Genomic DNA, 25,849 nt, shown 5'->3' with positions numbered 1-25,849 from the left:
CCGTTGGGGACCGTTGGGGACGGTTGGGGGCCGTTGGGGCGCCCGCAGTGGGCCCGGCCGTGAGGGGCCGCGGGGTGTGAGGGGAGCCCGGCGTCTGCCCGGTTACCGCTCAGGGCATTTGTCCTCTGCGAGCGTGTCCGGCTGTTTCTGCCCCTTAAAGCGCTCTTTAAGGGGGAAAAAAGGAGTTGTTGGTTGGTTACTTCGTCCTCTGCTCGCTCCCTGTAGGCGCTGTGGAGGGGTTTTAAAGCGACCGTGGGCGTGTGGAGAGGGACTGAGGATAGCGCCTTGCCCGCGTGCTGCTTGGAGGATGGTACAGCACCGCCTGTGAGAGCACACAGAAGGTACTGGGAACGGGCCGGGAATGCAGGTAGATAGGAGCCACGAAATAGCGAACTGAACGAGAAGAGTAGCTTGAACAGGAGACTCTGCTACAGGGTAGGTAGCAAAATGACTCAAAACACAGTTAACGTGGTTAAAAGATGCGGGAGGATCTGACAGCTGTCTTGAAAAGCTTAATTGCTAAGCCAAGCCTTAGCATAGAAAAACGTCTCTGTGCACACAATAACACTGTTATCATGGAATCGTATCGTTAAAACAATATCATTAGAATACTGCAGTCTCTTAGTGGAGGTATGTGCTCGTGTAAGTGTCATTTTGCAAATTTGTTTTACTGGCGGGAGAGGTAGGTTACACCGGGTAGGTTGCACCGGGTATCTGTCAGTACGGTACAGATGTCACTTCTTTGAGGTAGTATCAAAGAACCTCGAGTTAGGAGTTTAGTAATTTACATTAAAGATCAGCAAAGACAGGCGGAAGACTTGTAAGTTATGACAACATCAGTAGATCTGTGTGTCTGAACTGGAATAGTGACAGTGGCAGGAAAATTAAATATGAGCAGATCTACTAAGTAGTTTAACATTGTCAGTATCAAAAAACCTGCTTTGAAGCATTGTAGCATTTATGCCTTGTTTTCCTGTGCATATTGTCATAGCAAAGAACAACTTCCAGCCTTGAGACTGATTTCAATGTGTCCTTTTTATTTTCAGTGAAGAAATGAATCGAGGGTTGATAGCGAAGTTTGAAAATCTGGTCCAGTTACGTGGTGCTTGCCGACAGCTGCGTACTGTTTCCTACAGGAAAGTCAACAGAGCACAATGGAGGCCTGTGCAGTCATCTGCGTATCCCGTACGGTCTGTTCATCTGTATCCACGGTTCTGGCAAAAAGACAAATCAAGCAGTGCCACTTTATCTCAATACAGATATCTAGCTACAAAGGAGGTAATTAATAAAATCCAATAATCTCTGATTCTGTGTGAAATTTCAAAGTACAAAAAATCAGTTTGAGCGCTTTATGACAAAAAAGGAGAACTTTACAGAAGCTATTCTAAGTTTATGAGCCAAAATGTACTTATTTGAGACTACATTGTTACTCCTCTCAAATATTGACTTGAAGTATTTATACCAGCAGCATCATGAATCTTGAAGAGGCAGGAGAACTTTTTTTTTTTCCCCTTGTTTTGAACTAATATGGGGAAAAAAATTAAGGGCAGAATTAATTTTTATTTAAATTAAGGGCAGAAAGAACATTTTAAATATTCAGTGTGATGTTTTAAGTCATTAATTTATTGTAATTCATTCATATTATAGACAAAAAGATGTGGCTTGAGACCACTGTCTCTTTAATATTGTTTTTACTATTTCTTAGTTTATGCCAGCTGTATGTTCCTATATACATGTCTAATTCCATATAGGAGAAGAAAAAGAACAAGAAGAAATTGCCGCTGACCAAAGGTGAAGTGGAAATAAAGCAGCAGATGACTGTTGAGGAACTTGCACAAGCAATGGGCAAAGACATAGGTGGGAGCCTGCTTTGTTACTTGGGGTGTATTTTAACTGTTGTGTTTTAGTCAGCCACGACGCTTCCATGTGTGGTCAAGGCAAAAATGTTCTGAGATGGTACTAGTTGTTCCTAATCCTTCCCTTGGCAAGGTGGATTGTGCCCATTACCAAAGTAACTCCTTTAATCAAAAATATTTAACTGGAGAAAAAGAACATGTGGGTAGGCATGATGCCAGTCTAAGGAGAAAAAATGTTAGGCCACCCAAATTATTGGACAGGACACTATGACTTCTCCCAAAATGCTAGATTACATTGCGGTAGGAGAAACATTGCACCCTGGTTTGTTGAAGCGGGGTGAGAGCTGCTACGTAAAGAATTCGGGGCTAAAGAAAAGGTACAAAAGAGCTTCAGCCTGAGATATTTGTCTGAGAGCAGGATGTTGGGTTCAGGAGCAATTTGTGTTCCATTAAAACAGTCCTATTGCCAATTTCTTCTTCTCAACCATGTATTTTTTTCTGGCAAACTTCTTTCGCAGTAGGAAGGAGAGAAACAAGAGTCTGTCATGTCTCTATATGTTTCAGAGGGAGATTAGTAATGGTGCTGAAGTCAGTGTGGAACAATCGTTGACTATTTGTCCCGTATTTCTTCTGCCAGAGAAAGTCACAAATGAACAGATTTATCACATTTTCTTCCTCCTTGAATCACTTCTTAGCTATTTAGTTTAGACGAGTTTCAAGTAGGAAAGTAAGCTGTGAAAATTTGAGTGAAAAATAAGGTTGTAGCAACTTCTAGATAAATCTACCTAAAGCAAAAATGCTTTGTGAATGAAACTTACTGTTACAATATAACCTACTAACCCAAAATCTTAAATTGTATTTAACAATTAACAAACAGTGTGTTTCTGTCCCTTGTGTTGTTGTGGTTTTTTTTTGGGTGAGTTGTTAAGTATCTTTCTTTCTTCCCTAGATCATGTTTATGAAGCCCTGCTGTACACAGATATTGATCTTGGTTCCGTAGAACCAGATTCCATTTTAAATGAGGACTATATCAAGCTAATTGTTAAAAAATCAGGAATGAAGTATAAGTCAGCAAAACTGAAAGAAGAGAAAGAAAGAGAAAATACAGATGCTGTAAAACGGTAAATTGTGAACTATTCTTTTTTGCTCTTTTTTATCCTATTTGTTTCTGCACCAGCTATTGATATACTGTGTTTTCTTTCTTCTAATGGTATGTTGATGATACCTGATAAGGTCATAAAGTGTAATATTTATAAGGTAGAGTTTACTGTTTTGATTTTTGTGCATTAAACTGATGTTCAGGTGTGATTTGTTTTAGGTGAGTTTTTTCTATGTGTTTTTCTGAATAAAAGCCAACTTTATCTTTTGATGCAGCAGGAAGATTGAATACTAAGAGGGCAAACTGTGTTATAGCTAGGATTTGCAGTTACTGTGGGGAGAAGCTAGGCTTACCTCTTCATCACTGAGTTCTGGTAAATGGTTTTTCGTTAGCCACACTGGGCATGATGGTGGCTTGGTGAACTTTTTTAGAATTTATGAAAGGTGTTTTTGTTTTGATTGCAGACCCCCTGCAGACCCAGCTTTATTAACCCCACGGCCCCCAGTTGTTACTATAATGGGCCATGTTGATCATGGGAAAACAACTTTACTTGACAGCCTACGAAAAACTCAAGTGGCATCAATGGAAGCAGGAGGCATTACACAACACATCGGTGCTTTTCTTGGTATGATCCAAGTGTACGTGCATGTGTGTAAAGCAATTTTCTCTTACACAATGGGCTGACTTGCTGACAGTTTATTGGGGGAAATGTTGCAGCATACACGGTTTATATGTAAGCAGTGAAAAAGGAAAGCATAACTTGTGATAACTGCAATGGAATAGTTCACTTGGAAGGGACCTACCAAGATCATCAGGTCCAACTGCCTGACTATTTCAGGGCTAACCAAAAAGTAGAGCATGTTATTAAGGAATATCAAGCACCTCACAAGGAAGGCTGTTGAGTGTTTGGACTGCTCTCCAGAATTTTTTCCTAATGTCCAGTCCAAACCTTCCCTAGTGCAGCTTTGTGCTGTTCCCACGTGTTCTGTTATCGGTTACCGGGGGGAGGAGAACAGTGCCTCCTCCTCCACTTCCCCTCCTCTGGAAGTTGTAGAGCAATGAGGTTTGCAGTTAGCCTTCCTTTCTCCAAACGAGGCAAACTTTTACAACTGTGTGGATGGAACTTTCAAGTGGATTGTACAACTGAAATAATTTTAGACTATTTTTGATTATGAAAGATTCTACTGTGCTTTTTTCTTCCCTGAGAAGAAGTACCTTTAACCTCCATGCCAGTTATCTGTCTGCCTTAAAAAAATCTGTTTTATATATATAAAAAAGTCATAAAATAACTGACTGCTCTGTTTACAGCAAGTCAAATAAAACTGTGTGAAATGTGTTGTTCACAGTGCATCTGCCGTCTGGGGAAAAGATAACTTTTCTTGATACTCCTGGACATGCAGCTTTTTCAGCCATGCGAGCAAGAGGTACCTCTGTAACTGACATAGTCATACTGGTTGTAGCGGCGGAAGATGGAGTGATGCAACAAACTGTAGAATCCATTCAACATGCTAAAAACGCAGGAGGTACAGTGTTTGACTTCTTAACATTACGTTTGGAACAAAGTGGCAAGCCCAGTGCATAAAGTTAATCCATGAGATGTGTGTTACTGTGCAGCTCAAATATGGAGCACCTTGCAATTGTTTATCCGCCTCTCAAAGGAAACTCCTTGAATTAAAATCCATGGACTTTGTGAAGTTGCTGTCCTATCCTGCCTCCTTCTGCCCCAGGAAGGTGTCTGAAAATACATACCAAATATTATATTAGTACATAAAAATATTAAGAAATTTTTGCAGGATTTGTAGTTTTGCCAGAAAAGCATGAGTAGTGTGTAGGTAGCTTTGTTTTGTTTTTTTTTTTTTTTTCTTCTATATCAAAATAACAATGCCAAGTCTCTAATTAAGGTTGCTCAGGAAATAGGTGCCAAGAGAGATGATTTGTTCTAAGTGGTCACAAGCTGTTCTAACATCTTACTGCAGCTATTCTAGCAGCACCAAGTTTTTGTTAGGTCAACAATATGTTTCTTCCCTTCTTTTAGTTCCTCTTATCCTTGCCATTAACAAATGTGACAAACCTGAAGCTGATCCTGAAAGAGTGAAGAAGGAATTGATGGGTCACGATGTGATCTGTGAAGAGTTTGGAGGGGATGTTCAAGCTGTAAATATTTCAGCACTCAGGGTAAAGTTTTGAAACAAATGATGGTGTTCATGGATGCCTAAGATGTGCATACACCCGCATTTTTGTTTGGTGGTTGGAATATGAATGCTTATCTTTCTGGTATTTGACACCTTACCATGAGCTAAGTGCTGCTGCCTCTCACCAGGATCATTTGAAACATAATCCTGTCGTATTTTGAGGCTCAGCCCTTCAGTGAGCACTAGAAACTATTTTTCTTCCTTGGGAAATGTAGTGGCTGGTTTTCAGGTTAATCCTAGTTTTTGTTTCCTCATATGTTCCATGATTGTTTATTTGTGCAAAATCAAGGTCAATGATAATGGCATGTATGAAGAGAGAAATTCAAACGAAGGTAAATATTTTTATAACACATGCCTTATTACAGGAACATAGTTTTGTAGTGAACTTGCAAGGATAACATAGTAAATCATGTGAACAACTGATAGCTTAAAAAGTAAACTATGTTTGCTTATAGTTTTATGGTGGCCAAACTAATGCAGCAGTATCTTAGGCTTATTGCTGTCCTTCCACATGCATTCCATCAGTCATCTTCTAAAATTTCAGCCAAGTTCAAGACCTTTTGAAGTTGTTCCCTTATGCTTTTTCAAAATAGTTATGCATAAAAATGGTTTCTCCGTTCACCTCTGTAGCAGAATATTGCAATTTGCATTTTTAACTATGATGCTGTGAAGAGGAAAGTAAGGAAACTGTCCTTGCTAATGTTATGTTGTGTTCTGGACCACCAGTCGTAGTATTTCATTACTTCAGTACCATTTTACCTTAAAAGGTGAAGGAATCCATGGTGTTGGATAGTATTGCATTGTTAGAAGTTCTGAATTAAATGGGAGATGTTGGCACTAAGATTTCAACTTCTGATCTTTTTTTAATTGGGCACTTTCTTTTTTTTTTTTTTTGTTTGGTATGGTTTTATACAGGGTGAAAACCTGATGGTTTTGGCAGAAGCAACTGTTGCTTTAGCAGAGATGTTAGAACTGAAGGCAGACTACACAGGTCTGGTAGAGGGGACTATAATTGAGTCTCGCAAAGACAAAGGGAAAGGGTAAGTTATTTGTTGTCTTTACAACTTCAAGGAAGCAATTTGTAATAATGCAGCAATACTGTTCACGTGGTTTGTAGTACTTAGGTTTAATATTGTACTTTTTTTGTTTGGAATTAGATAAAAAACTGCAGTTTCTTTGCTGCACTTGTAAATAAAGTGTTAAAACATTATTTTACAGCATGACGTACAGAAAAAGAGGTTATAAACTGATACAACACAAGTTATATCACTGAAATGAAATCCTGTAAGCTCAGGAAATACTCTAAAATGTTAGAATGGATGTATTTTTTTAACATCATTTAAAAGTAAAGGTGATGAAGTTCATAGTCATAATATAATAAATAGATACAATTTATCAAAAACTGCATGACATTTTACACTTCAAAGTATTTTAGCCATTTTGCATGTCCTCTGTGAAGAAGGCGTGTTCTGCCCTCTTTAAAAATGAACTGAAGGCTGGAAATTTTGGGGGGAGAATGGAATGGGTGTTCACTTAACATGCGAAATCAGTCTGTTGCTGAGAGGTTCAAGATGCCAAATTTTGTATTGATCTGCAGAAATGAAGAGTACGGTACAGGTTTGGGGCTTTTTGCACTTCAAAATTTTCTTTGCATGCTGATGAGAATGAGTCACAGGAATATTGTGCCTGAGATTGATTGCAAGTACATCATGTTTTGTGTTTCCTTACTTATGCTAAGCCTGAAAATGGTCACTTTAATTTTGTTATTTTCCTCTCTGCTCTTTGCTAGTCCAGTTACCACAGCCATTGTCCAAAGAGGAACCCTGAGGAAAGGCTGTGTTCTGGTTGCAGGGAAGACCTGGGCAAAAGTGCGTTTCATGTTTGATGAGAATGGAAAAGCTGTAGATGCAGCCTCTCCCAGCATCCCTGTGGAAATCATGGGCTGGAAGGAAGTTCCTTCGGCGGGAGATGAAATCCTTGAAGTAGAATCTGAGGTACAGAAAGCACTGTTTAATGGAAAATTCATACTGCAGTAAGGTAGAAAGGAAGGAGCCAAGTTTAAAAATAATAAGTAAATCACAATAGAATTGCATTTCATTCTAAGTAACCAAGGTAAACTGATGAAAGATGAAGGCTGAGCGTGGGTATTAAGATGCCTGAGCTAGGTGTTCTGTAAGAGGAATGAGAATTTGCATGTTGCCTCTTTCTTTCTCTTCCACTGCCCCCACCTCTCTCCTGCTGGACTGTTACATCCTCTTCTCTCCTCTCCAGGCATCCAAATTAATCTACTTTACAATCACATGAAGAAAGCAGGCTGCCAGGGGAGATAAAGAGTGGCCTTTGGTTCATACCCTTTACTTCTCATGGTCATTATGCCTTCCTCTGTGATATGTTTGCAATGAATGTAGTCTTAAATGGCTGCTCCAGGGATAACCTGGGATACATTCTAATGTGTGTCCTTTCTAAAGGCACGAAAAGCTGTTTTCACTTTCATATATAAATTACTGTGACCCTACCCGGAGAACAATCCAGTACTTAATAGTATCAGTATTGTAATTTTATGAGAGAATTAGTTTCTGACAGAAGACTGCTTAAAAATTTATCTTGAAATATGTGTTGTGGGAGCTGGACAAATACCACTTGAAAAAATAAAAAATAATTCTTTTCTCTGATGCAGAGATGCCTTGAGTTGTGCTGTTGTAGCACGGGAGGAAGTCATTGTGCTGATTCTTTGTCATCATAGCAGCAAAATCTATTGATAAATGCTAAAGAAAATGAGTAGGATGGTAGAGAAGAAACAGAAGGGTAAATGAGAGTTAATGTGGACTTCTCTATTGCAAGATCGTTTCTTTTTTTCCTGACCAGCAAAGGGCACATGAAGTTGTAGCTTGGAGAACCTATGTTGAACAGCAAGAGAAGATGAGAAAAGATGGGGAAGTTATTGAAGCAAAGCAAAAGGAACACAGGGTGGAATATGAGAGGAAGCAACAGCAGCTAGCCCATCTGACCTGGAGACAGAGAAGGGCATTGCTCTACAAGACCAACAAGCATCTAATGTTCTCAAAGCCTAAAGAGAGAACAGAAGTGGACAAAAACGTGCTGTCAGTAATTGTTAAAGGTACCGTTCTGTTCTGTTTACTGCTGCAATGTTTCCGTGCTTCTCAAATGCTCAGTCTGCAGCGTAGTTCTAAATAATTAACAAAAATGTTGTTGGCAGAAGTTTGATCAATTTAAAACTGAACAAATTATCGAATGCCTCTCAGGAACGGGAGAGTCATCAGAAATCATCCCGTGGTCAGAATAATGTGCTTCCAGAAGGGTCAGAGCAAGATGAAATCTTAGGGGCCCAAACCCTTACCCAGGAACTCCTGAATAAAAGCCATACAAGTGCATGTGTGCACATGTGTGTAAGTTATATGAACAGCAGTACTGCATTAGCAGAATGGAGGAAAAGAACATCTGTGTATTAGTTAAAGTGGGGCAGGAGGAACTCGGTTTGACCTTACGTTCAGTGGTATACGTGCAGTAGTAAGTGAAAAACTATGCAGACTTGACCTAGAAATGGCAGCAGATGTGGAGCTTCTGGTCCTGCTGTCTTTATTCACTTCACTTTTGTGATAGAAAGACTTCTCATATGTCTTCTAATATACTGCTGGAAATATAAAAAGAATGCTAAATATCCAAGCTTTTGATTATATTGCATAATGTGGAATTTTCATTCCCCTAATTCTTCTTCTTCAGTATCACTTTGATTGATACAAAGTCAACAGCACTACCGTTTATATACCCAGGTGATGTGGATGGATCTGTCGAAGCTATTCTGAACATTCTGGACAGCTATGATGCTGATGATGAATGTAGATTGGATATCATCCATTTTGGAATGGGAGATATCAGCGAAACTGACATAAGTCTTGCTGAAGCATTTAATGGTGAGTGTATGTTTTAAAATTAATGTACAATTAGTAGAAACTTCTCTCCATTGAAATCAGTAGATCTCATACTATTTTTTTTTTTTTTAATAATTAACAGCATCGATAATGTAAACTTATGTATATTAATAATAGCAAGTAACACCTTTAACATCAAATACTAATGCAGGTAGGGAAGGCTAGAAATATCACAGAAATAGGACTGTGACAGCCATTGTCAGTAACTGAATTATTAATGGCAGATAATGGTTGGATCTCAACTTCTCACTTAAGTTGCTTTATGATGTTGAGCAGGGCAATGCCAGAAAAGCAGCACACAACAGAATTTCCTTTTGCTCGGGGAGGTCACTGAAAAGAAACACCTGTATCAATAGTTGGTCCCCTTTTTGCGCCATGATTCTCACCTGCTCTAGAATGTGAGGGGGTCGCAGGACCTAACACGCTCCACGAGTGCATGAGAATGTAGAAAGTTCATTTCCAGCGTATACCGGGCAACCAAATTGTTTTCCCAGCCCAAAAATGGGGGAATTTTTTATTTTTTTTGTGTGTGTGTGGTGCCATCTACTCTGGTGGGCTCTGTGTATGCAGTAATTTCTGATAACTTCATCTCTGTCATGAGGGAACTTTCTGTGAGGAGTTCTGAGCCCATTTGTTTTGATATGAGGCGAGTAGTAGTGGGTGTGCTGACTGCAGTGATAGTGGGGGAGGTACATGGTCCCCCATTAAAAGGGAAGTAGTGAAATGATGTTTCTTGTATTGCTGACTGGTAATGCTAATTTTAACCTGTGCTGCAAGTTCAACATTTCAGGAGATGCCAAATGCTTTCACTTATTGTGTAATAATTTCTTATGTTATCAGTTGCTGATTATTATATTTGCCAGGTGTTGTTTATGGATTCAGCGTGAAAGCCAATGAAACTGTTAAAAAACTGGCTGCTAAAAAGGGAATAAAAATAAAACTTCACAACGTCATCTATAAACTTATTGAAGACTTGCAAGATGAGCTAAATAGCAGACTGCCTCCATCTGTGGTGGAAAATACAATAGGTGAGTTTTCAGGGAGTATTAAATTACATTTTTCCTGTGCTGTATGGCTTTAGGTTTGCACTCCGATGATGCGTTCCTCCTGTATCAAATAATTAATGCTCCTCTGTAGCTGCCTTTCTATTTTGTTATACAGCTTAGCAGGTGGAAGAGCATGGCTTGGTTTTTCTTATGTGTTTGTTATTCTCCTGTACTTCTTAGAACTCTACTACGTTTTTTTTTTCTTTTAGGGACAGCTTCTGTTCTTGACATCTTCTCTGTAACAGTAGGAAAAAGCAAAATTCCAGTAGCTGGGTGCAGAGTACAGAAGGGGCAACTTGACAAAAAGATGAAATTTAAGTTAATCCGTAAAGGGGATGTTATTTGGAAAGGTAAGTAACTAGCTGCAAAACTAGTGTTTGTGCTCAGTGTTACAACGTGACTAGTTAGTTCCCGGTGAAATTAATGCAGAAAGTGTGCATCTAATCACAAGGCAATTAATTACGGGTGCTGTTTAGGATGGAATCATTCAAAGCAGAGAAAGCTGTAAAATGTCATCATTCTCCTTATCCAGACCTCTTTCTAACCCCCGCTTTTCTGGTAGAAAAGTAGTTATCACAGCCTTTGCCTATGGAAAAGGACTGATGCTTGACTTTAATCAGCTGCAGCCACTTGCAATCTCCAGGTTGTCTGGCTTTTGTTTTGTAGCTATGTGGTGAAACCTGAATTGTGTGAGAAGGGGAAACCAAAACACATCTATACTCTGTCAACTGGGTTTTCTTTCTTTTTCCTCTCTGTAGGATCTTTATCATCGCTGAAGCATCATAAAGATGATGTCCAGGTAATAAAAACAGGTATGGATTGTGGATTAAGTTTGGACAAGCATATAGAATTCAATATTGGAGATGAAATTGTCTGTTATGAAGAAAAAGAAGTTCAACAGACAACTTCGTGGGATCCAGGATTTTAAAATGCATCTGAATCCCCAGCAAGGACATGTACTATTCCTGGCCTTGAACTCTTTACATTAAATGAGCTTATGAAGAAGCTTATGTGCATCTCTCTGTTTAAACCTCATCAAGCAACCAACGTACCTCACGGGAGCACCAGATGAATGACCCTAACTGCAAGCACTTTGTGTGTGTAAAGCCATCAAGGTGTAAATACTTCCAAATTTATTGATTTCAAAATAGCTGAGCCCTCTTTCTCTTCCCCTACAAGGGTGCTGGTACTATTTTTTCAGTATATGGTCTTCATGGTGGGGACCCTCCTTTGCTCTAGTGCTGATTCTGTGTATGATTTCAGACTTGTTGGTCTCCCAGGTTTCCTGATAAGAATCGCAGTGCTATCTACTCATGTGAGAACAGACCGCTTAGAGGTCAGAGTTAGCTATGGCAGAACAACAAAAAAAGCAAATACACCCTGCTTCCCTCTTATACAGTTGTAGGAATATTTGTTCATGACTGGCTAATGCTGTGAAAAGCAGGTCAGAAATCAGACTTTCATGGCTGACTGTAACTGGGGAGAATTGAATATTTTTGGAAAAAAAAATAGGAATGGTGCTTGCATAGTTCATATTTGAAGTACTAAATCACTAAATATTCATGTTAAATGAGTTTCAGAACTCAGAGTTCTGAAAAGGATTCTCCTGCGGTCTTTGCATAGCTGTTTTTTCCCCTTTTCCTTGGGAAAAGAATTTCGCCCCCAAAAAGAGGTATAGAACAAGACTTAACAAGTCTTTTTCTTACCAGTGAAGAGGAAATACAGTGCAGAAATAAATCTCTAAACAGTACAGAACTTCAGATTTTTATTGTCTGGTACATTTACTTGTCCTCTGGCTTATTGAAGCAGTACGTCAGACAGCACTTGCCACAATAGTGTCTGTCAAAGTGGCTAGCCATGAAGACTCCTGCTCCACACTCCTCAGAGGGGCACTCTCGGCGCAGACGACTGATCTTGCCGTTCTCATCCACCTGTCAAGGGCAAGAGGCAACATCTCATACACTCACCACCTTTTAGCACAAATTATTTTCAAGTACTTTTCTTTGACAAAGCAGCTTTTGGGATTTCTTTCAAAAATCTGACAGAAAAACAAAGTTCTGAAGTGCCTGACTGCAACAGTCAAACTTCTGTTTTATTTAACAGATGGGGTATTTGCAAACAGAAGGACTTTAAGAACACTGGGTGACATGCAGACTAGTCACAGCCTTTGTAAGCTGTAACTAGTCCCTTCCTGGTGAGAGCAAAGCATTCATCAAGCTTCACCGAGTTAGTTCTACATACCTTGTAGTACTTGAGCACTGCAAGTTTAACCTTCTTCCTCTTATGCTTGTTCTTCTTGGGAGTAGTGTAAGACTTCTTCTTCCTTTTCTTAGCACCACCACGAAGTCTCAACACAAGGTGAAGGGTTGATTCCTGTTTGTAAAGTAAGAAAATTTGAATACCATTTGAAAGACTAAAAATGCTTTCACAAGCCGTGAGTAGTATTTAAACATGCCTTTTATCTACAGCAAATACTTAAATAGCAGAATTTCAACCTCCAGCCAACTAGGAAAACTCTTAAAGGATTTTTCACTCCGTAGTCTGCAAATGAGCAGGCACCAGAGAATTGTGTGCTGTCACATCCCAAAGCTTTAAAGGTACAAATACTAATAAAAATATTGTGAATGTATTCCTCAGTTTTGACTAAAATTGCAGAATACAGGTTCATGATGCGACTAAGCCAATGTATCACCAATTTGTTACTGTAAAAATAATCTTGTTTTCTGGTGGCATTGCTGCTCATCTGACCGAAGTCAGCAGCATTAACCCCACCCTAAAATCGCTCATCAGAAAGTGCCAACTCTCAGAAATGTCTCCTTCTGACCTAAAGATACGACCTCCACTGCCAGCTCTACTCTTAGCATCAGCACTTCCCAAGCGAGAAGTGCTACCCCTCCTCCCCGTCAATTTCTTTCAATCTGTTTGAAGCACTTTTTAGGCTCAGCAGCAGCCGGCACCGCGCTCCTCCCAGCATTTCCCACTCACTTTTTGGATGTTGTAGTCCGACAGCGTGCGTCCATCCTCCAGCTGCTTGCCAGCAAAGATCAGCCGCTGCTGGTCAGGAGGAATCCCTGAGGGCGGCAGAGCAGCAACACGTGAGGCACGCGAACCGCGCCCCCCCCCCACCGCGCAGAAAGCACCGCGGCCTCACCTTCCTTATCCTGGATCTTCGCCTTCACATTTTCTATGGTATCTGACGGCTCAACCTGTTAGGAGACAGAGCAGCGGGGCCGTGAGGCAACCTCGCACCCGCGCTTCGCCACCACGAGCCGCAGGGGAAGCAGCCATTTGGGGCACGCCGCGGCCATCCGGCCCCCCGCAGCCCCAGCGCCGCGGTGTGCGCGCTGCGGGGGGCGCAGCCTGACCTCGAGGGTGATGGTTTTCCCCGTCAGGGTCTTCACGAAGATCTGCATGGCGAAGCCCCGCCGCGCCGCACCGCGCGCCTCCCCGACCTGCTCGCGGAATGGCGGCGCCCCGAAAGAGCGCCCCTCCGCCCCGCACGGGGTTTCCAGCCGCGCCGCAGGAAGGGGCGGGCCGTGCTCGGGACTACGGCTCCCGGCGTGCCTCGCCGCCGCCAGCCGCGCTGCGGCATGCTGGGAGTTGTAGTCTCGCCTCCCACGCCCGAAGTGCGCCATGGGAGTCGTAGGCGGAGGGCGGGACCGCGAGGGGAGGGGAACTGCAGCCCCCATGATGCACCGCGGCTCCTCTCGCGCTGTGGGCGCCAACGGCTCGGGGCGGCCGTTGGGAGGCTGAGGGGCGGTGCGAAGCCGAGCTCCCCTCAGGGCGGGGCCGTGCGCACGCACACACAGCCGGCGCTTCAGGGACCGCCTTTCTTTCTTTTTTTTTTTCTCTTTTTTTCTCTCTTTTTTTTTTTTTTTTTTTCTTTTCCTTTCCCCCCAGGTAGCTGTGTTTCCACAAGGCGGCGCTGCAGCGCGAAATCCCAGAAATCTGGGCCCTCCTCTCCTCCTAGTTCCGTGAAGGCAGCTTAAACGCCGACAAATCCCGCCTGCGTTTGCTGGGCAAATATCCGTAGAATTAGAAAACTCTTAGGTAAATTAGGTACGGAAAAGTACTGAGAGTCACGTTAATTTGGAAATCCCTGGTGCAATTTTAACATTTTCAGCTTTTCTTCCAGGTTTTGACCTGAAGCACACGTTAAATAAAGCAGGAGAGAGGTTTAGATTCTCTGTCAGAAAGGTGCCACGTTGCTATGCTAAGCCATGGAGGGGCAGCAGAGAAACCCTCCCTTCCTTTTGGAGAAGGACAGGAGGTTTCTGGAGAGCATTCGAGGAAACATATTGACAGAAACTGAAAAAGTGGGCTGTGCTGAGCCAGGGCCCTCTGAGGAGCGCTACATCATATACAGTAACGCTTTTGACAAGGTAACATGTTTCTCAGGTAAATGAGCAAGACTAATAGAGCTCACACTAAGCGTGCTTTGCTGCTTTGTTTTCTGAGGAAGAATACATAAACAGACCAATTGTGAACTGTAGGTATTGCTACACAGATCAGAGGTTGGTACATTTCTATCCATTTCTTTTATGCCCACTACGTACACTATAGTCAAATAGAAACCATTATGATGAATTCATAGTACCAGAAGTTATATTACAGTAGGGTTCATGCTTGATAACCCCTTTTCTTAACTTTTTGTTTGTTTGTTTGTTTGACTATAAAGACCCATGACATTTACCCCATTTGCCCCATATGCCCTGTATGAGCATCAGCTGCTCTTCAGTTAGGCTGAAAAGTTGTTGCTGAAGCTTGTGAAGGACTCCTGCCTGACTTCATCTGCCTTTTTCAGATTCTGACTGAAATGGAAGATGCCGTGAATAAATAAATAAAGCACCCTTGCACACCTAGCTTTCTGGATAAGTAGGAATGAAAGTTCCTCTGTCTACTTTTACATCTTCACTTATTTTAGCATACTAACATGTGGCCCCTGTACCTTTGGTTTTCCAAGCCTGTTTCTGAAGCTTTTTTGTTTGTTTGTTTGTTTTTTAATGTTAATAATATCTTTTATTATGTGGTGGTGTAAAGCTTGATCTAAGACGTATTGCTTTGTCTAGCCATTTTCTTTTAAAGAAAATGTGTATTAGAAAGTTCCAGAAAGATTTTTGTTGTTGATTCTCTTCCCACAAATATTGCATCCAAAAATACGTTCACAGATAATAGAGTATGTTAGTGCGTACAAGAACATCCTGACTTCAATCAAACAGGAATATGAGGCATTTATTACAAGAATTAAGAATGGCCAAAGGAATGTGTTTTTTCTTCGTGGGAGATTAAAAGCTCTGGAATCTGAGTCCACAGCTCTGTTATACTATAGGAAAAGAGCAATGGAGCTTGAAGACAAGTAAGCTCTCTTTCATGATGCTTAGAACAAAATATGTTGTTTTAATTAGGACGTAAATAATTTAAGTGTAGTTGACTTTCACACTTTTTTATGTTTCTGAACAGTCATTGCTAAAATGGATTGTCTGATGCTGAGAAATACAGAAAAGAAAGTGAATTACTAACTTTTCCTGAGTTTACAGTCTTATATTAAGAAGATACTATATAGCTGCATTTATCTAGTAGAATTCTGCAAAGAGCCAATTATCTTGCTATGTGCAGTCTGAAATAGAATATGGCAAACAAGGGGGCAGAAAACAGCAAAACAGTGTGAGACCAAGCAAGTTCAGAAGCTTTTGTAACTAATATTCTTGCAGCCTGATGTATTAAAAATGACCAGGTAACAGTTCCTGTTTTGTTTGCTTGGGGTTTTTGTTCATTTGTTTTCCCAGAATAAAAGCTATTGAGAAGAATTCTGCAAAAATTGAAAATGAAATATTAAAAATTCAAAATATGGGAAAGGTGCCCTCTGAAACCTTTGGCACACAAGAGAAAACAGTACATCCCGCTAAACCCATCCCAGGTAAATCCAAGGTTCTGCTATTGTGAGCATTTCTTCTACATTAAGTATGTTTTTAAGTAATAATGATTACCAAATGAATAGGCAAGCCACCCAGAATACTGCAGTTTATCAGTGAGATGCCAATCAGCCTGTGTTCCTGTCATCAGGCGGCTTTACTATTTTTTGCCCAGAAAAGAGGGAGTTACCACCAGCTCAGCCTCTCACTTATTTGGGATGACAAGCAGGAGTTGAAGACTTATAAGGGCTAAATCTACCCCAGGGCAGGCAGAGAGAGAGTTGGTTGTGCTTGCTGGATCTGCGGCAGCTGATTGTTCTGGTCTTTCATGCAAGCCAGGGCATTCTGTAAAGCTCCAACTTAAACCCGTCTGCAGCGGATCTCGTTGGCATCTGCAGGAATAAGGACTCAACAAGGCAGAAGGATGTAACTGGCCCCATCTCACACCAATTGAAATGTGTCCTTGGGTTGCTTTATGGTGTTTTATAGGCACCTCTCAGTAGATGGTTATGGGAGTATGCAGTTTGGCTACTGACTAGGTCCTCTGAGGACCAGAAGGTGGCAAATCTGATGCCTGTTGGAAGTAAGGATGCGAGAGATTCAGAGAATTACAGATCTGCAAGACTAAAGTCCAAACAGGAAAAATAATAAGAGATGCAGCCTAAGTGGATGTGTGCCTAAATACAGCTTGTTTGGAAAGAGCAAACATTACCTTTGGTTGGGTGTTACAGGATGCATGGCCGAAAGCACGACAGACACCAGTAGAGTCAGATCATGCTCCTCCATTTTATTGCCCAAATAGCCTAACTTTTATAGTGAACTTAACAGGGGTGGACAGTGTTTCACACACGATTATTGGTCAAAAGCACTCAGACAAACAACTACAAGAAAACAACCCCACCTGCAAGAAAACAACCCCCTTGTGATTAGCAGTCACGTAGACCTTGTCCTTGAAGCCAGCTGCTGGTAACAATATTTTTCTGAATTCCTCAATTGGGCGACGTGGGAACACTGTCATGGGAACTTCTCATAGTTGCCCTGGTAGCTTGGTTTGCTCAGCTACAGCAGGCCATGGGATTTGCTAAGGCCTACTCCTGGTTGCTTAAGACAAGCTCAGATTGAACAACTGTTCCACGGACTCATGTCCATGCCCTTTGTGCCAATTCCCAACAGTTGGGGGTAGTCCATCCATTTTTTGCACATCATTTTTTGAAGGGAGGTACAAGAATGTGGGTGGGGTGACATGACACAGCCTTGATTTTTCAAAAGGCATCAGGTAAATCTTTGAAGTAAGTCAGGCAGCATAAGAAGCGAAGTCTTTCCTTGTATAAATATTTGTTTAAAAGATAGGAAATGAAGAGTAGAAACAAAAAGTATCATCTTTCCTGATGGTGCTGAGGTATTCAGGATGGCAAGGATGTGAGCCAAGTGTGAATTGCAACAGGAGAACCTTGTAAGACTGAGCATCACATCTGCTCCATGAAAGCAAAACTCCATGAAAGACAAAACCAAAACCAACAAAAAATGAGTGTAAGGAATTACTTAGAGGAGAAGCAGAGAACAAAATAGAATATATAATCAAACCTCTGTATCTTTTGTGTCTCGTGACTTGAAAAAGTCCAGCAGAGTTGGACTTGATGATCCGTATGGGTCCCTTCCAACTCAGCATTTTCTATGATTCTATGATTCAGAGTTATTGCTGGACTTCCTCAAAAGAAAGACCTGGAAGAGATTTGCAAGGAGAGCTCATGAAAGGCATTTTGTTCTCCCACAGGTCTGAGTGTAGAGGAATCTCTCAGCTTGGATTCTCTTTCTAAACATCTCTCTCAGTTAGACAGACGGTTGCTGGAACTGAAAAAAGATGGGGACGGGAAGTACGTCCCTCGTCAGAAAAAGACGAAGTTAGAACAAGAACTCTTGCACTTACTGGCCATAAGAGATACAGCTGAAGCAAAGAGGGATAAGCTGAAGCTCAGGTTCACAAGCATCTGCAACACTTCCTTTTGATATGTTCTTTCTGTCACATAGACATTTTTTAAAGTCTTACAGATTAAGCCTCAGTACATGAATCAATTATTAATACAGATACCACAGATCCTATGATGAATATTTCTGCATTCATGTAACTCTTCTGCTAACATACCTGTTTCCCTCTTCAACTATCTGTAGATACACTAGAATTTCATTAGTTGCAAATGCTATTTCTGCCTGTGCAAAATCAGACAAGACTATCACCCTGCAAAATGTCCTCTCTCAGATCACGAAAAATGATGAAAGAGGTAAAGTCATTAAAATAAAATGTCAGAACAGTCAAGAATGAGAGTGTGAGTGTAGACAGCTGTAGTGAACTAAGAGTTTGGTCTTTAAGATAGTATTTTCTCCATCTTTCCAGAGAGATATTTCATTTTTGAGGGTACTGGTGGGAAAACTGTCTTTAGAGTTTAACTGATGTGGCAAAAGGTGTGTCTTAAACAATCATGCACTTAAGGAGATTGTTTCAATTCTTTAAAAATACATGAAAATATTTTCAGCTTAAATTATATGCCTTCATATAAATGTATCAGTTGATAGTTTTTGTTGTTGTTGTTTTGTTTTTAAATGCTTTAGCACTTTTAATGCTGATTTGCTTGTTGAGGTAGTACTGTGATTACCTTACACTGCCATATCTTATATTCCAGCTCTTGATGTCCCTAGTAAAATGGCTGAGGATTCACTTGAATATTTTGAAAGGTAAAAAGAATATTGTTATTGTGCTCTGTATTAGCAGTTTACAACACTGGAGCTAATATATCATACTGAATGCCTGAATGCAGTCCTTCTTTTTTTTTTTTTTTTTTTTGACCCTTTTGGAGCTTGTAAAAAGTGCTGCCATTTAGACATAGACATTAAATCAAAGGTTTGTCCACTTTCAGAGGCTTTTTGGTCCTTTTTCTAAAGGGACTGACATTGAAGAGACCAGCTGTTGAGGTGTATGATTAGCTTACTTCCTTGTGTTGTGAAAGCTGACAAGCTAATTTTAAATATTATAGGTTTTGTACCTACGAGTGAAAATGTAGGTTTTTTTTTCAAAATTGAGGGTTTGATGAAAATGAGGGTTTTTCAAAAGTGTCCAGATACCTGAAGGAAATTGGACATTACTGGACTTTTCTAAAGCATCCAATGCAGAGATTTACTTCTAGATGCCTAGATCTCATCACTTAATAACCGCTTGATCTTAAAAATAGGAATTAGTTCATCAACTGATCTCATATAGCCTGCTGTGTAACTGCTAAACAGAAGTAACTCGCTTCTGTTTCTGGCAATTGATTAATTTTCTTAGTCCCTCCTAAATCACAATCTTTTACAAGCCTTATATTAAAATGCAGTTGATTTCTCTTTACAATTGTCCAGGTAACTCCCTCTTAGATTTCTCAATTTTCATTATGGACGTTTTCAAAAGCGCTAGGTAGTGAGGCAGAAGAAACGTAACTGGATGTGCAGGGAATGAAAATTGCTGCTTCATGCTGGAAAACGCAATAAAGATGTACTAGGTTAAAATATATATGTTTTAAGCTGTGTATTCTTAAAGTTTAGGATTCCTGACTGGATTGCTATTTAAAGCCAGCCATTTTGTTTATGTGTATTTATTTAGTGTTTGCATAGCATATACTCTGTATTTTTTCTTCCTTTTTACTAGTTTCAGTGAATTATTTTCAAGTGGTCAGTATGATGCTGCAGCAACTTGTGCAATAAACTCTCCTGGAGAAATTCTCTGTAATGAAGAGGCTCTAAAGAATCTTAAATGTAAGAACTTGATAATTGGATCCATTCTTACAGGATCTTAGTTGATGTCAAGCTAGTTGTTTTAGTGCTTAGGATCTTGGGATTTATCAAACAAGATTTTTTTGTGGGGGTTTGAGGCTTGCATTTAAAATTCCAAATCGAATACAAAGAACTTGTAAGGCTTTTTATTTCTCCTTTGTTCTATGTTAAGCACATGCCCTGAAAGGCAGGAAAAGAGATAGCTAGTTTACAACACTTGTTGTTTTGTTTTTGTTTTTACTGTTGGAGCAGCACTGGGGTAAGCAGTGGTTTATGGAAAAGAATGGAACATAAACAGTCATGTAAGCTTTTCAAAAATGTGTGACTGGTGAAATTACAACTAGCTAATAGACTTCATTATGTTACAGGCAAGGCCTTTTCCGTCACTCTGGGACTCAGGGTCTGCAGAAGTATAAATTCCTGTTACCATGGTCTTAAGGTCTAGTGTAACGCTGTTCCTAAAGCTGTGCTGAAATTGTTTTTGTTTCTACTGAGGGGTGACATGTAGTAGACAAGAACAAAAGTCCACCTGCTAGTTTGACTGTTATGTGTGTTAACTACTTAAGCCTAGCCTTTTGAGCTGTAAAGCAATATTCCAGTTAGCTGCATTAAAAATAGTTTCTGAAATCTAAGATACATAAAAACTATTGCTGATTTTAAATTTCCCAGGTAAATGAAAAACAGTCTATATAATTTTGTCTTTGTCTCAATGTTTTGCCTTGTATTTGGAAATACAAAATTCAGTGGTATTGGTGGTATCAGAGATATGAGCAGCTGAATATTTTATTCTTAATCTGGGAGGAATCATAGGGGCGTGGTCGAACTTTACAAGATCAACATTTTTTTGTGTGTGTGTGCATATTTTTATTGGTTTTCATTCAATTTTAGAGAGAAGAACTGCAATAAGCTAGTATGTGGGATCTGAATTACAAATCAGTCTTAGCAGATCTTATATTCCAAAAGCAGTACAAAGGCATTTACAATGTTATTTCATGCATTTTCACCTGAAAACCTATATGCCTTAAATACCCAACCATCTCTCCCCCTGAGATTTACCTTTTTTACCTTTACCTGTCACTGGTAAAATACTGTCATGATTCCTGTGCCTTCAGTTCTGAGCAACCTTCATTTTGAGTGATTAATGTAGCATCGCATATGACACAACCTCAGAGATTTGCTAAGGATTGTGTCAGAGGCCTTTGGCGTGTGTCAGCAAACAAAGACTAAAACTTAGGAAGTCTTAAATAGTGAAAGTTACTTTTCTCTTTGTGCTTTTCTGGGTGACTTTTGTTTTCAACCCTTTAGCTCTTAGCTGTCTTGAAGGAAGAAATCTGCCTTTGCTGAAGTATTTTGACACTCTCATAAATGCAAGTACTGCAGCTGGACGCCTTCCAAATTTACCTGTAACTCTGGAAGCAATTAAATGTGCATTGTCTGAAAAGCAATTAAACCTGGTAAACCATTGGGTTACACAGCAAAGGTATGTGGTTCTTCTGCACTGACGTCCATGAGGCTTTTCTTTTTCTTCAAACTAAACCCTTTGAAACAAAACACAGCCAAAAGTACCAGTGGGTGTCCTTTTTGATTCTGCTGTTAAACTCACTGTTAAATCTTAAATTCAATATGAGCATAGGTCAAATAAGTGTTATCAACAGCAAGTTCTGAAGAACACATTTTGGTTTCGTTGCTGTGAACCATTCTGGCAGCACTGCAGACCCCAGTTTTGTTTGAGACTCTTTTCTCTTATGCTGTAGTTAAAACTATGCAGATGCAAAGTTTTCACACCGTACTGTGGATTAAGAAAACTGTAATTACTGAAAGATGGGTTTCTTTCATTCTACTCTTGATGTCAGAAATGTGAGCATTTCCCTTTCTCTGAAAGCAGTCTTGAATCTCCCATGTTCAGGAAGAATGTAAGAATGTTCCTCCCAGCTGCCACAGCCTGGAATTGCAGTAATCTCTAAAAGACATGTCCCATTGGTTGCTATTGCTTTCTGTGGCAGTTGAGACATTAAGAAAGAGAAGGAAGAGGCTACTTTTTAAAATGTAGAGAATTAAGGCTGCAAGAGAGGCAGAAAGAAGAAGGGGAACAGTTTAATAGTTATACGTGCAGAAATATGCCCATCTATACAATCCACTTATGCTGGAGGTCATTTTGAAATATTCTGAAGTTACAAAGCATATTAGGAATGCTGTTTTATTGCCTTGTCTTCTTCAGGCTAACTTTTTCTGAGGCAGTGGGAGACCTTATTTATGATTATGGGAAAGAGGAGCCAAACAACATGTTGGAATGCCTGGCTTTGGCTCAGGCCGCGTATGGTCATTCTGGTGCGTACAAAAAAGTTGCGTTGTGCCTGTGTAAACAGGGCCGAATTGCTGGAGCAGTGGATTATATTCAGCAAGTGGAGCATTTTTCTTTAGGTAAATAATAAGGCGCTTGTATTGCCTTTGATGATTGTTCTACCGTTTATTTATTTTAGGTTTAATGATGATGCTTTGGACCACATTTGTACAGAAGGAACTTGAAGTGAATCAGTCTGAACTTGTCATCATGTTTAAGTAGACCTCAAGAACTCTGATTAAAAGACCCTGTCAGCGTTATCATAATATCAATGCGTGATCTTCTGAAATAAGGAATTTCTTTTTGTACACTTGTTTGAAAATCACTGGAGGGATTTCCCAAAACCCCAGTAGGAGGCCTGCAGGAAATCTCAGAGATTTAGCCCTCTGTTGGATCATGAGTTTATTAATCCAACAATGAAAGGAAAGAAGGGTGTCCTATGTTCTTTCTTAGGCTCCTTTCTGCTTAGCTTCTGTGACTTCTGGCTGTGAAATTTTTTTCTTCTATGTGTCTTCTTGCTTTGAATGTTATTGCTCAGTTAAGTTACAGTTTTTCATTCTTATTTTCTTATTTTTTTCTTATTTTATTCACTGACCATATTCCAAATCATGTTAAAGGTGGATTTTCAATATTAAGTACTTTTCTGCTGTGTGCTCATTTTCTCATTCTGTGAGATTTCTAAAATAATTACAGAAAAGATTTTTTTTCCAAGTAAATGAAGGTTAGATTTTAATCACATACTAGCTTTTCCACAGTGTTTAGGAAAATCCTTGTGTTCTTTTATAGTGAGGAAGGGGAGAGGTGACCATGTGCAAATTTATAATAATCTTGGTGTTTTATTTTCAGATGATTACTTCTTATTGGAAAACTGTCCTAGCACTGCATTAATTCGCTGTCTCAGTCAACAGTGGATTAGAAAACCACCGTTTTCATCAATGGGGGCTACAATCCTGTCTTTTATCTCGGCCGAACACAAAAAGCATGGCTTTCAGCTGTTGGAGGAAATGAACAATAAAAGTAAGCACAGTAAAATTTGAATAACAAACTTTCAAACTTGACATTTTAATTCAAGTCCAGTTTCAGGCTATAAATTACTTTGGATTCAGTGCTCCTTGTTTATAATGGAAACTAAATAAAAGCTTTTCCTTCATAGCAAGCTGAACTGTGCATTCTTGCATCTTCTGAAGCTTCCACAGGGATGAGGGTCACTCATGTCAGATTTCACAGCCTATCCTGCCTGCTCTCACACACACAGGTTCAGTCTTCGCTGTTGCACAGAGCACCCCTTGGGGCAACCCAACCACTGAAATAATTATGCAGGCACTTTGTTTGCTTCTAGCAGGGACTCTGTAGACTGCCTCTTGGACAACCAGTAACTTATTTACTGCTTAGGACATAAAAAAGAAATAACCAAAATCCTACTTTGATGTAAGATTTGTAAGTTCCCAGAGCGTTTACAATGCCAGGTGCAGAAGCTCTTCAGGCAACGTGAGCTCAAGCCAAAGGCCCAGAGCTGCAACAAACCACATGGGCAGAATGTGCTGCAGACTCTGCAGGGAAAGTAATGCTTATTTGCCTAGACTTAGCCAAGAAAAGTGCTTAAATCTAAAGATAATGTTTCTGCAAAGTAGGTTATCTCCATTCAGGAATGGTTATTTCCATCTATTGTATATATTGTATCTTGCCCTTAACTGCTCTTAACTTTGGTGTCTGCCACTTCTCTGTCATTCTATTGCTCTTCTGGGTTTCAGAAATGATTTTGAGTTTAATCAAAGATTTTAGCCTTTAATCCTTTTAAATTAAAGACTGTTTTTCTTAAAAGCCTTTAATTTGATCAGTTTTTCTTTACTCAATCATAGAATTTATAATCCGTCTGAAAAAAATGATCCATCTGATTTGTGCAGTATCCCTAATATGATTAATACAAAGCTTATTGAGGCAAATGCAGGGTCTTTTCCTTTTCCTTTTCCTTTTCCTTTTCCTTTTCCTTTTCCTTTTCCTTTTCCTTTTCCTTTTCCTTTTCCTTTTCCTTTTCCTTTTCCTTTTCCTTTTCCTTTTCCTTTTCCTTTTCCTTTTCCTTTTCCTTTTCCTTTTCCTTCAATTTTTTAATTATTTTTATTTCCTTTAGACGCTTTGGAAAAGATTATTCTAAGTGACACTGTCAGCACTTTGGAAGACTGGAATAAGATAGCAGTTACCTGTGCAGAAAATAAGCATGAAAAGTTATCTCAGAAAATTGTGTCAGTCCTCACCTCACAGGATGGAGTGTTTGATAATTCACGACTTGAAGATGAAAAAGACACGAGGATAATGGAATAGGTTTTCTGGTAGTTTTCCTGCGTAACAACAGAGGGAGCTCTTACAGCAGTCAAGTGAAGAGTCCATTTAGCTCTTTGTATGAATTACAGTAAACAGTAAGCATGCAAAAAACAGTGCTGAGAATTATTTTACCAGCAGGTATCAGTTATTCGTCGCTCTTAATGTGTCTCTGTGAAAATGTGTTCGTGGCAGTGTTTTTTTTAACTGGAAATGTATCCTTAATGTAGAAGAAAGTTGGCATATGACACTCTGGAGTGGTGTACTGTGGTAATGATACACATTTCTTTTATCCACCCTGTTCTCAGCTTCAATACATCACGTCTGTCTTTCAGGATAGTGCTGGAGGGAGATACTGCACAGGGTTTGGAATCAGTGTGGGTAAGGGAAACTGCTGTTTGTGGATCGTCACTCTGAGAGCACTGTACAATAGGGCATTGTACAAGGCAGACACACCCTAATGCCTTTTTTTTTTTTTTTTTTTTTTCTGGTAGGCCAGAAAGGTCACCATCACTAGAGTCATAGAACAAATTAGATTATCCTGGTAATCTAACAAATCCTGTCAAAATGCAACAAGTGCTTACTTTGAAGTTAGTTTTCACTTATGCACATCCAACTGCTTCTTGGATTCCTGTGGGAATTAAGTGACCATATTGCAATGTAAGAGCCAGTACTGGAAGTCTTACTTAGCTTGGATTGATTATTAAGAGGTGGGTGATTCAGCCTTAGAGAAAGGAAGATGTCCAACTATAGTCTTATGCTGGGTGCGTGTTGGCAGAGCCTGTTTTTAGCTCTCAGCCCACAACCAGTATAAACAGGAAGAATGCTGAATGTCATCTATTGCTGTCACTGTGCTACATGTTCCCAAATAACAGATATCTCTATAATTAAGCTAGATATGACTACTGCTTTTTTCTTTTTTTCTTTTTTCTTTTTTTAAATAATGCATTTTTGCATTTTAAAAAGTTAATAGGAAATATTTGTTATATGGGTGAATCTGAAGAGTTAGGATTCACAAGAGAACTTTCTTTAAAAGAAGAAAAATATAAATCTACAGATATTTTAAGTATTGGATTTGAATCAAGAACAGAGAGGGGTATCCAATTTCCATTTTTAACATTTAGAATAATGACTTCTAAATATAACCCTTAAATATATAAATATATTGATATTTTATGAAATAAATTAGTGTTAAACATACACACACACACACACATATAATCTATATATATATATAAAAATAATAATTCCTGGCACTTAATAATGTGTTTCCAAATGTTTGTGAATTATTACTGCTCTGAAGAGCTTATAGTTTATGAAGGTTTCATTAGGGATA

At 39.6% G+C, this 25,849-nt stretch overlaps 3 protein-coding genes across 6 annotated transcripts; 2 read left to right on the top strand and 1 right to left on the bottom strand.

Annotated features, from left to right (window-relative positions):
- The first annotated feature begins 209 nt into the window (after positions 1-209).
- MTIF2 (mitochondrial translational initiation factor 2) lies at positions 210-11,148 on the top strand. Of its 3 annotated transcripts, none has more exons than XM_084514087.1 (14): positions 210-341; positions 1,047-1,278; positions 1,752-1,857; positions 2,806-2,977; positions 3,420-3,580; positions 4,302-4,478; positions 4,991-5,130; positions 6,063-6,187; positions 6,937-7,141; positions 8,013-8,265; positions 8,939-9,079; positions 9,961-10,125; positions 10,353-10,493; positions 10,902-11,148. In XM_084514087.1, exons 2-14 carry the CDS (start codon positions 1,054-1,056, stop codon positions 11,069-11,071), a joined length of 2,181 nt encoding a protein of 726 aa, XP_084370213.1. In that variant the 5' UTR covers positions 210-341; positions 1,047-1,053; the 3' UTR covers positions 11,072-11,148. The 3 variants fall into 3 exon arrangements, with proteins under 3 accessions (XP_084370213.1, XP_084370214.1, XP_084370215.1); XM_084514088.1 differs by having other exon boundaries at positions 292-435; XM_084514089.1 differs by having other exon boundaries at positions 293-435; positions 1,137-1,278.
- A 743-nt stretch (positions 11,149-11,891) lies between these two features.
- Positions 11,892-13,681, bottom strand: RPS27A (ribosomal protein S27a). Its single transcript, XM_084514090.1, has 5 exons — positions 13,509-13,681; positions 13,295-13,349; positions 13,129-13,214; positions 12,385-12,516; positions 11,892-12,074 (listed from the first exon to the last, which is right to left on the bottom strand). The coding sequence occupies exons 1-5, from the start codon at positions 13,554-13,556 to the stop codon at positions 11,925-11,927; spliced, it is 471 nt and encodes a 156-aa protein (XP_084370216.1). The 5' UTR covers positions 13,557-13,681; the 3' UTR covers positions 11,892-11,924.
- A 363-nt stretch (positions 13,682-14,044) lies between these two features.
- On the top strand, positions 14,045-24,629 carry CLHC1 (clathrin heavy chain linker domain containing 1). Of its 2 annotated transcripts, XM_084514532.1 has the most exons (12): positions 14,045-14,193; positions 14,267-14,525; positions 15,312-15,499; positions 15,930-16,060; positions 17,830-18,031; positions 18,225-18,334; positions 18,734-18,785; positions 19,732-19,838; positions 21,162-21,336; positions 22,075-22,277; positions 23,044-23,214; positions 24,326-24,629. In XM_084514532.1, exons 2-12 carry the CDS (start codon positions 14,364-14,366, stop codon positions 24,514-24,516), a joined length of 1,692 nt encoding a protein of 563 aa, XP_084370658.1. In that variant the 5' UTR covers positions 14,045-14,193; positions 14,267-14,363; the 3' UTR covers positions 24,517-24,629. The 2 variants fall into 2 exon arrangements, with proteins under 2 accessions (XP_084370658.1, XP_084370659.1); XM_084514533.1 differs by lacking the exons at positions 17,830-18,031; positions 18,225-18,334 and having other exon boundaries at positions 14,279-14,525.
- Positions 24,630-25,849: the final 1,220 nt, after the last annotated feature.

Source organism: Aythya ferina (genome assembly GCF_964211825.1).
Source record: "Aythya ferina genome assembly, chromosome: 3".
NCBI lineage: Eukaryota > Metazoa > Chordata > Aves > Anseriformes > Anatidae > Aythya > Aythya ferina.
This window is presented reverse-complemented; position numbering and strand designations above follow the sequence as displayed.